Genomic DNA, 11,467 nt, shown 5'->3' with positions numbered 1-11,467 from the left:
CTCAGTTTTTCGATTCCAATTCAATTCGCTGTTCTTAAAATTATTTTATGCAATTATTTTCTTAAAAAAAGTCATATTTAAATTAATATTTAAGTTTTAAATTAAGTTATTAATATATAATATACCATATAATATATCTTTTAGCTATTTCTAAATATATAATCTTTTAACTATAAAGTGCATATATAATATTTAGAATTAAGTATATTATATAATATAATAGTATAAGTATATCATATAATATACAATTTAACTATTTATTAATTGTGTAATATTTAACTATAAGATAATATAATTATGAATTAACATATAAATATAGTATAATAGTATATTTATAATTCAGAATTATAATGTAATTTAATGTATTTAAAATTAAAATTATTAAGAAAATATAGAGAAATTAAATATAATATTAGGTTATATTTAGTTTATAATTAAACATATGTATATAAATATATATAATTATATTAAAAAGTATATAATACATATTAAAAAATATAGAAAAACACAAGCACAAATTTGATTTTTAGTTTAATTCCTATTTAGTATGGTCTTAGTTTGGTTTCGATAAGATTTCGATTAGATTCTTAGTGAAGAATTAAAAGCGAATCAAAATATCAAAATAATTTTGAATACAAGGAATGTTTAAATGGCATATATATGGACACACCAAAACCTGGTTAAATACCTATCAATTTCAGTATCAACAATACGTGTTCTCTTCTTTATTAAATTCATCTCAAAACAATTAATTTCTGTGGTAGATTTATGATTAATTACTCACTCTGTTCACTTTTATCTATAGTCTAAAATTTTTACATGTTAATTAAGAAAATAATTAAATTACTTGTATTGTAATAAAATATTTTTAATTTGACTAAATTACCATTTATCTCACCTAACTAAGAGAGAAGTGATAAGATGGAATTTGAGAAATTGTACAAACGGTTATTATATTAAGTAGAGATAAGGATAAAATTGAAAAAAAAAAAATTAATACTCCTTAAATTTCTCAAAACAATAGATAATCATGAACAAAACAAACTTCTAGAAAATGATAGATAAAAGTGGACGGAATAAATTATTTTTTTTCATTTTATATAAGTTTAATGGTAAAAAAATAATTAATAGATTTGACAATAAAAAATAATTCTTTCTTTCTCAATATAAAAGTGATAAATTTTAAAATAAATAGGTAGACTCAAATTTCTTATTTTATATACTTTAAAAATTGATATAACAATATAAGTTTTATTTATTATAAATCCCACATTCATGAGGAAAATATTTAGCGATGTTGACTTCCCATTCTACTGCATTGAAAATCAAACTTTTTTTTTTTAATAGAAAATCAAACTTAAATTGACAGAAACAGAGAAGTCAAAATGTACTTCTGTTCTGAATTTATGCATTCTTAAAATGAACATATATTATATACATGCTTAAATTTAGATATAAACCTACATTGAATAAAAGAGAAAAGAAAAGAAGTGAAAGCAATAGAAATTAGATTTTCTAATCTTTCCAAACTTAAAAAAAAAAAGAAAATAAAAAGTTATAAAAATTGAAATTACAAATATATCCTTGATATAATATAAATATTAAAGGCTACATATCGAGGGTATAACAGTAAAAATATACTTTATAAACTTTTTTCTTACTATAACAGTAAAAAGGGTACAATCTGAATTATTAAAAGGTATAATAGTTTATACACGGAAAATTAGCAAATTCTTGTTTGACTCATATATGCTCAAGGAAATTAAGTCATTGTTTTAATAGGTTGACTGAAAAACTATGATATTATTGGGGATTAATTGAGATTAATTGACTTTTATACACCGGATATAAGATTTTTCTTTAGTATGTTTAATGTTTTATGCAAGAAATTAAGAAAATATTCCTTGAAAAGACTTTCCCAGAATTTGTTTAATTATAAAATAAAAGAATGTCTTTATCTTTGCAAAGGGGCAGTTGTGAAAAGCGTGTTGCACCATTGATTTGGTTTGGAAAAAGAAACAGACTTCCTCGCAGGAGAGAGAGAGAGAGAGAGAGAGAGAGAGAGAGAGAGAGAGAGAGATTAAGTACGTTTTATGGTGGTGAGGGAAAAGGCCAAATTTTGTGTAGAATTTGGTAGCCGTCAGTCATTCGTTGCACCATCCACTCTCTCCCTATGGGAAAATTAAACACACCAAATGCTTCTCTCTCTCTCTCTCTCTCTCTCTCTCTTAGCAATTACACCTCTCCACCATTAAATGCTATTGCATCCTCTCTATAAGCTCTGCAGTAACTCCTCGCTGCCATATTTTCCTTCTATCTGTTCCCCCTTTCTCCTCCCCTTTTATTTTTCATCTTATTCTTCTTTTTTCAAATTTTTGTTGTCTCCTTCATTTCTCTTCTTGCTTTGTCTCTCACTCTCTTATCTTCTTCTTTCCGACTTCTTACCATAAAAGCTCTTGCCAAAGCTGCCACGAAACCACTAAAGGACCCATCTCTCCTCCCCCACCCCCGCCAAAAAATAATGTTCTAGCTCTCTGTTCCACAAGGTATCCTTATTATCAGATCCATAACCCTTATCCTCTTCATGGATTTTGTTTCTTTTCTGGTGAATCATCAAATTTCTGTATAACTAGGTTTTCACACACAGAGAGAAGGAGAGATTCTTGCAACTAGGTCTCTATTTGTGGCACTTTTCATGGTTCAGTGGTTTTTACAAAACCACTTATTTTCATTTTGCAATATCTCTTTCATTTCTTACTAATGATATTTCCTTTTTTTCCTTTTTCTTGTTTACTTTCTTAGGGCAGATAGAGCTAAAGCTAGAAAGGATACAGCCAAGGCAAAGTTGGATTCTTGGTGATCTTAGTTGGGCGTTACATATAATATTTATAAGTATTTGCATTTGGGGGTGGTTTTGCCAGATTTTTGGTCTGTCAAAGGTGTTATAAAATTTTTTTTGTCAACTTTATCTTTGTATTATGTCCTGCGTCTATCTCTTACATTGGCACGTAAGAACAAGATAGACCTAAGAAAGAGAGAGAAAGAGAGACCCATATCAAGGGGCAGAACCGAAAACCAAAGTCAGCTCTGCCTGCCAGAGAATCTATGAAAACCCTACTCTCTCTAATCTCTATATAAAGGAAAACTCCAAACCCAAAACCGCTTCCTAGACTGAGAAGTGAGAAACCGGTGCGTTTTCCGTATACAGCTTTATTAGGTTTGTGAAATATGCCTGCCGGGGTAATGGTTCCGGCGAGAAACATGCCGTCGATGATTGGGACAAATGGGAATGTTAGTGGGTTTGGATCATCTTCAGGGCTTACCCTTGGTCAGGTATGTGCTTAATTAATGAGTTGTTAATTAATTTTTCTTTGATCTAAAATTTTCTCTCTCATTTGTTTACTGTGAGTTTGGTGTTTAATTTCGTCTTATGTGACCTCTCAGTCCTCTATACTTAAAACCCATTTTCTACAAAGAAGATCTTCTCGTCTTCTCTACTTGTACTGTTAAGGAGCTAAAAAGGTGTATTATGTTGGCGATTAGGAACATTAATTTGCCATTTGAAGCAAAATGGTTCTGGATTCTTGCAAAACGCGTCAAGTACTTTGCTCTCTGTCACTGCACAAACACTAGAAGAGAAAGAAATATAAAATAATAGTAGTAGCTTCACAGCTTCATTTTCATTTTCAAACGGTTTTTCTTGGTCTTTTCCTCTGCAAGATCTATTGTTCTCTTCATGTTAGAAAAGAATTTCAAACTCCCTATTGCCTTGCCTAACACTTCACTGCACACACAGAAGCACTCTTTATATGTTGGGTGTATGTGTTTTAGCCTTTCTTTTGGGTGGAAAATTTCTTTTTCCAATCTCTTGTTAGATTGAAAAACCATAAGCTTCAGGAAATCTTAAAGATCTGTATATATGTTCCAGCCAAATATGATGGAAGATCAGCTTCACCATCTGGATATGACTCAAAACATCTCCGAAAGCGATTTAGCTCGAATCAGAGATCACGAATTTGACAGTACTAATACTAAATCCGGCAGCGACAACCATGATGGTGCCTCCGGTGACGATCAAGATCCACGGCCCAAAAAGAAGCGATATCATCGCCATACTCAGCGTCAGATACAAGAAATGGAAGCGTAATCTACCTTATTAGCTTCATTTCTGTTTAAATTTCACTGTACTTAGTATTAACAATTTCTCTTTTTCTTTTTTAATTTCCATTTTAGTTTCTTCAAAGAGTGTCCACACCCAGATGACAAACAAAGGAAGGAGCTAAGCCGTGAATTAGGGTTAGAGCCATTGCAGATCAAGTTTTGGTTCCAAAACAAACGCACCCAAATGAAGGTACAAAGTCTCTGCATAACCTTAGCCAGGACTTTGCAAATTAGGGACGTTACGATATCTTTCTCCTCTCTTTTGGGAACTTTTCTTTTCTTTAGGGCTTTGCATTAGCCAACCGCTGCTTTTGATTTGCTTACCCAATTTTGGCTTCTTAATCGGGATTATACTATATTATAAGTACAATTATATTCCTATATGTTGTAATTTCTTAATTTTCTGGCAGACCCAGCATGAGCGCCATGAAAATTCACAACTTCGAGCTGAGAACGACAAGCTTAGGGCTGATAATATGACGTACAGAGAAGCTCTTAGCAATGCTTCATGTCCCAGCTGTGGAGGTCCTACTGCTATTGGTGAGATGTCCTTTGATGAACATCAATTGAGGCTTGAAAATGCCAGATTAAGAGAAGAGGTAGTTAACAGAAAGTAATTAATGACAATTAATTTTCATTTTTGAGCCTTAAATGTCTTCCAGTTTGAATAATAAGTTTCATCTTCTTTATAGATTGATCGCATTTCAGCCATTGCTGCCAAATATGTTGGTAAGCCTGTGGTGAACTATCCTCTTCTATCTGCGCCAATGCCTCCGCATCCACTCGAACTTGGGGTTGGCAATTTCGGAGCGCAGCCAGGGATGGGAGGGGAGATGTATGGAGCTGGAGACTTGCTTAGGTCTATTGGTGCTCATAGTGAGGCTGATAAACCCATGATTATAGAGCTTGCAGTTGCAGCCATGGAGGAACTTGTTAGAATGGCTCAGATGGGTGAGCCATTATGGATGAGCAGCCTCGATGGAACAAATGCTATACTAAACGAAGAAGAATACATTAGGATCTTCCCTCGAGGAATCGGACCGAAACCTATTAGTTTTAAATGCGAGGCTTCTAGGGAAACTGCTGTTGTTATAACGAATCACATCAACCTGGTTGAATATCTTATGGATGTGGTAGGGTTCCTTGCATCTCCCAAGCTTTTTCTGCTTCTTGGATAAGGCCCAATTGTGGTTAACATTTTTTCTTTTTTTTTCCTGGCTCTCAGAATCAGTGGTCTACTATTTTTTCCGGCATTGTCTCAAGAGCGATGACTTTGGAAGTACTATCAACAGGAGTGGCAGGAAACTGTAATGGAGCCTTGCAAGTGGTAATATATATTAATTCTTTCTTACAATACTAGTGATTTTAAAAGGAAGAAGGGTATTTCCAGAATATTTTCGCTTGCTTGCTTCATTCAAGACAGGAATATGATCAACGTACTGCTATATGCATAACAATTACATGATCCTTTTAAATGTACGGAATTTGTACCATTTATTTGAAATCATGAAGGATATAGTTGTGTGAATGGTATCAAACTTTTGATTTGATTTGTAGATGACGGCCGAATTTCAACTTCCTACTCCACTAGTTCCCACTCGAGAGAGTTACTATGTAAGGTACTGTAAACAGCATGCAGCAGGGACATGGGCTGTGGTTGATGTTTCCTTGGACAACTTACGCCCCAGTCCGGCAGCAAGCTGCAGGAGAAGGCCATCTGGATGCCTAATTCAAGAAATGCCTAATGGGTACTCAAAGGTATAAAATTAAACTAATCTTGAAATTGTTTAAGATATTGTTTTCATTATCTTCCCCACCATTATCACTGCTAATTAATTCGTTAATGGAATTTTATACATCAGGTTACATGGGTTGAACATGTGGAAGTGGATGATAGAGGTGTTCATAATCTATACAAGCAGCTAGTTAGTTCAGGCCATGCATTTGGGGCAAAACGTTGGGTGGCTACCCTAGATAGGCAATGTGAACGGCTGGCGAGTGCCATGGCAACAAACATTCCCTCCGGCGACATTGGTGGTAATCCTTTATGCATTATTTGTAGTGAATTACTCCTAGCAAAGTAGAGAAATCTTGTGCACTGGAGTACAATCAACTCCGACTGGAATTTGAATTCGAGACAGCACACAGTCTAGAATTAAAGATCCTTGGTGGAGACACCTTTGTGTTATTAAGTAATGAATCAACTAAGAAGAAAATAGTAAAATATAATAGAAATCCTATCTACACACTTAGTTTTATTTGTTAATGCACAGTGATAACAAATCCAGAAGGTCGAAAGAGTATGTTGAAGCTGGCAGAAAGAATGGCGATAAGTTTTTTTGGTGGAGTGAGTGCATCTACTGCTCATACGTGGACCACACTATCTGGAACTGGAGCTGATGATGTGAGGGTCACGACACGAAAGAGTGTGGATGATCCTGGTAGGCCTCCTGGGATTGTGCTTAGTGCTGCAACTTCCTTCTGGCTTCCTGTTCCTCCAAAAAGGGTTTTTGATCTTCTCCGTGATGAGAACTCTCGAAATGAGGTAATGTCAACTCCAACTACATTATCTTATAAAAAATAAAAAAAAAAAAAAAAAAAGAAGAAACTCCTACTTTATTGTTGCTTTGTTTTTTCAAATTCCAATGCATTAAGGTTAATCAATAGTGCTTTCTTTTATTTTGTGTATATCAAATCAGAGTAAATAGGTTATTTCATTCATCTCTACAAGAAATGTCAGATCTCAAAGTACAAAATTTGCTGCTATAAGATTATAGTAGTAATATGTGAATTGCCGCATATTGTTGTATTAAAATTAGTGGCTATAGATATTTTATAACAAATTGTGATTGTCACAAATAAAAAGGTTATTAGCGGCAACAATTATTTGTACAATAAATTTTTAATAATAATAATAATTGTTGTCACATATGCTTTATGTATTACTAGCATCAATGTTCATATTTCCGCTGTAAGTTAGTATTATAGGCAGTAAAATTATTGTTGCTATAAAATTTTTGCTGCTAATTTTAATGTTTGTTGTAATGCATGATCGTTTAAACTATTAATTTTTTTTTTTTATACAAAATTATTGAAATTTCTTTAAAAAAAGGGTATTTGCAGTTTGGTTGACTAGTGTGTAATATATTTGAACTAATAAATTAGTCTATGTGGGAAGAAGAGAGGTTATTTTGAGATGTCTCAAAATCCCATGGAGTAATAATGTAAATAGTGAGCGCACACATGACCTAATTAGCAATGAGTACATGTTCTAGGCCACTATTTGTCAAGCCTAGGAATTAGATTTTGGTGGGTGTATACACCTAACCAATTAACAATTGGCATTTAGATTAAAATTATGGTAGGTCTCACATAAAAAACTAAAACAACGTGCATGCAGCTTTTATGAATTAGGTGTTTGCACACCCTAGTATAAATAAGAAAATTCCAGTTGATTTATTTGCCACGTTATTGAAAATTAGGTATTTATTCATATTGGGCAATACTTACTGCTACATAATGAATACAAGGCAATAGTAGAAAAACAGTTTACGTATATACTTAACTCATAACCATAAGTCAATAACAACAATTTGAGAATTGCTACATTTGTCTTCACTACCGTTATATAAAACAACGATTTGATTATGTTTTTGTAGCAGATAAAAACCATTGCTTTGAATAGTGTAAAGAATTGTTATTGTAATAATTTTAATAGCAATTTTGTTATTTTTTATATAATTTATCAATTTATTTATAATAATTTTTATAACTGCTGCTAAAAAAAAATCATTGCCTTAAATCTAATATGCATTAGTGACTTAAGTGTATCAAGTGAAAACTATCCGCAAGTCATAATTTTGTTTTGGTTTCGTTAAGCAAAGGGTTTGAGGGAATTATGTAAATCCAACTAATTATGAATATAATGTATATAGTAACATTCATATGTAAAATAAGTAAAATTCATATATTTATGTCATGAATCATAATAAATCAGACCTAAATAAGATTTTTCCGCATAAATGTTGTGTCCATGATGCTTGCCTTCAATTACTGTAACTGAACCAGTTGAGCTTACCCGATTAGGAGAATCATAATATAGTTTAAACTAATTCTGCATTAACTTTGTTTTAATTATTGTGGATATATAATTAGCACTTGAAAATATACAGTAAAATTGATACTATCAGAAACAGGAAGGCATACGTATGCCAGAGAATAAAGATGAAGCATTCTTGGAAATTATGATATTTTGGCAAGAATATATATATATTTTTCTGGAATCTGAATGAATGTATCTAATTCTCCAGCCTCATTACTCATGCTTACAGTGGGATATTCTATCAAATGGTGGAGTCGTCCAAGAAATGGCACATATTGCTAATGGCAGGGATACAGGCAACTGTGTGTCCCTTCTTCGAGTAAATGTAAGTGACACACAGGTATACGTATATAGTACTTGATTACTTATTCACATGAACAAGTTAATTGATGCCTCCGAAACACTTACGATTATAGAGTGCGAATTCGAGCCAGAGCAACATGCTGATTTTACAAGAGAGTTGCACTGATCAGACAGCTTCTTTTGTCATCTATGCACCTGTTGATACCGTTGCAATGAATGTACTACTGAATGGTGGAGATCCAGATTATATGGCCCTTCTTCCTTCAGGGTTTGCAATTCTTCCTGATGGAACCACCACCACACATGGAGGAGGCATTGGCGAATTGGGTTCCGCAGGTGGATCACTTCTAACTGTTGCATTTCAGATTTTAGTTGATTCAGTTCCTACGGCGAAACTGTCGCTTGGGTCGGTTGCAACTGTAAACAATTTGATCGCCTGCACTGTTGAGAGGATTAAGGTAGCTTTATCTTGCGAGAGCATCTGAACTACAAATTGAAGGTTATATATTAAAGGTAAACTTAATTAATTTTTACAAAGCAGGAATGAAGTCTCGGGTACTTGATTTTTAATTATCACTTTTACTTGGCAAATTTTGTTGCAGTTGTTAACTGATGAAGAAGGCAAAAAAGAGAAGAAAGTGTAAGAATACAGGAGACGATTTTGGCTTATAGAAGATGGAAGAGAGAAGTCAAGAGCGAACCTTACATGATCCTTAACTTGTTGCTCATGGTTTTAGCTTAGGGTAAGGGAAAAAGACTAAGCATGTGATGAGGATTAGAGGTTCGGGTATTGACTTCTTCAAAAACCAATTTTTAAAGCTAATGGGAAATTATGACCCACTCTATCATAGACCCAAGACATATTATGCATGGTGGAACCTATATATTTGTGTCTTCGCTCAATGAATTATATCTACATAAATTTTTCCCAAAGCTTATAACCCTATTAGAGAACTTTTTATACAAAGTTGAAAGGTGAAACTATCCCCTTTTTCCAACTTCTAATATTATAGCCTTTGCAGTTAGCTTTTTCCTGCAATTAGTTACCTAATTTATTATGTTCTCTTTTTTCCTTCTTCATATTTGCTGTGTGTGTTTGAAGCTCACCACCTACAGGGGCAAATATTAGCTCCCCTTTTTCCCATCTTAAGAATTTTTGGAATAGAATACCTTCGATGTATGCCTTATCTTTGACTTTTTGGGTAATAAAATTATATTCACTAATTTATGACATTATTGGATACACTAGAAGCACTATAAAATAGTGCTCTCATTACCAACAACAAGTAGTTTAATTAATGGTGTGGAATTGATCCCTAAGCGAACTTTACTTGTAATGTCAATGGATTCGAATCCTAGAGTCGTTATTGTTGAAAGGGTTTTAGTTAAATACTACTACCAATCCGAGTGTGAGAAACTAGATAATTAGTGTTGAAAAAAAAATAGTTCTTTCATTAACTAGTTTTGCTTAATTTTAGAAGTAGAATCCAAATATTTAGAGAAATGATGCATATAAACTAGTGTATTGAATAATTCCTCCTTGTAGTTGTTAATTTTAACATAATATTGTAATAAACTAATACATGCTAGATAATTTTTTTTTTTTTTTACCAAATTCTGTTGATGATAAATCAATAATAAAAGAGTAAATCTACATATAAGGCGTATTCGGGTGTTAGTTTGGATATTGCTATATACTTCTCTCAAGTGGTTTGGATATCATATCAGATTCAAAATTCAAATTATATATTTTCTTATCTTTCTTGCCTGTAACTAGCATATATACTTTGTAATTGTATACTATTCACATAATAGAGAGAAAAACAATTAATATTTCAAGCCAAAACCTCTACATGGTATCAGAGCTTCTATTCTCATCATGAGTTCTTCCTCAGCCACTTCGTCCACCTTGACTTCATCCTTCTCATCCTCTCCCTCATCTGCTCACCACACCTTCTCTATGAAGCTAACCAACAAGAATTATCTTACTTGGAAAGCTCAGTTTTTACCTCTACTTAGTTATAAAAAATTACAAGGACTTGTTGATGGCACTTTCACTGCTCCTCCTAAAACTATTGTTAGTTCCACTACCTCTGAACCTGTCTCCAATCCTGATTATGAAAGTTGGTTTCAAAAAGATCAAATGCACCTAAGTTGGCTACTTTCCTCCATCACTGAGGAAATTTTTCTTTATATTATTGGGCTGTCATCTTCTTTGGAGGTTTGGCAAGCTCTTGCCCATGCTTTTGGCTCAATTTCTCAAAATTGATAGCTCCAAATCCACATTGAGCTCCAGGAGCTAAAGAAAAATGACCTCTCTATTTCTGAATATCTTCATCGTGCAAAGTAGTTAGCTGATGAACTACAAGCAGTGGGTCGGCCTCTTCAACCTGCGAAATTCAATGCAATCATTTATCGGAATATAGGAGCTGAATATCATCCTATCATCACAGCCTTGAATCTTCAAACTGAACCTGTTTTGTTTTATGAATTGTATGGGTAGCTTGTAGCCCATGAAATCTTAATCAAAAGTGCACATGAACCTCCTACTGTTAACACTACTATTCGATCTTCACCCAATCCGCCTCTATTGCTAATACTTGCTCGTCCTGTTTATTCTTCCATCAATAACAAATTCAGGCCTCGTGCTCAATGTCAGATTTGTGGCCTTAAAAATTACACAGCTAATAAGTGTCGTAGGCAATTCAATCTGTCCTTTAATAGTGGTTTTCATGCATCTTCTCCACAAAGCCAATTATCATTCTGTTTATTCACATCAGTAAACTACTCCAGCACCAATCACTTGGTTTCCTAACACTGCAGGTAATTTCCACATTATACCTGATATGTATACTCTCAGCATTGCAACTGAGTACAAGGGTGATGATCAAGTCCATATAG

The 11,467-nt window shown here is 33.4% G+C and overlaps 1 protein-coding gene across 7 annotated transcripts; it reads left to right on the top strand.

The window, feature by feature from the left end:
- The first annotated feature begins 2,149 nt into the window (after positions 1-2,149).
- LOC110667829 (homeobox-leucine zipper protein HDG2) lies at positions 2,150-9,591 on the top strand. Of its 7 annotated transcripts, none has more exons than XM_058129236.1 (13): positions 2,150-2,673; positions 2,803-3,333; positions 3,929-4,143; positions 4,234-4,351; positions 4,572-4,760; positions 4,854-5,294; positions 5,387-5,488; positions 5,719-5,919; positions 6,024-6,198; positions 6,450-6,706; positions 8,472-8,588; positions 8,680-9,079; positions 9,169-9,591. In XM_058129236.1, the coding sequence occupies exons 2-12, from the start codon at positions 3,229-3,231 to the stop codon at positions 9,049-9,051; spliced, it is 2,292 nt and encodes a 763-aa protein (XP_057985219.1). In that variant the 5' UTR covers positions 2,150-2,673; positions 2,803-3,228; the 3' UTR covers positions 9,052-9,079; positions 9,169-9,591. The 7 variants fall into 7 exon arrangements, with proteins under 7 accessions (XP_057985219.1, XP_021684943.2, XP_021684784.2 ...); XM_021829251.2 differs by having other exon boundaries at positions 2,154-2,546; positions 2,808-3,333; positions 6,435-6,706; XM_021829092.2 differs by having other exon boundaries at positions 2,154-2,546; positions 6,435-6,706.
- Positions 9,592-11,467: the final 1,876 nt, after the last annotated feature.

Source organism: Hevea brasiliensis, chromosome 10 (assembly GCF_030052815.1).
Source record: "Hevea brasiliensis isolate MT/VB/25A 57/8 chromosome 10, ASM3005281v1, whole genome shotgun sequence".
NCBI lineage: Eukaryota > Viridiplantae > Streptophyta > Magnoliopsida > Malpighiales > Euphorbiaceae > Hevea > Hevea brasiliensis.
The sequence above is the reverse complement of the archived record's forward strand: the minus strand, read 5'-3'. Positions and strand labels throughout refer to the sequence as shown.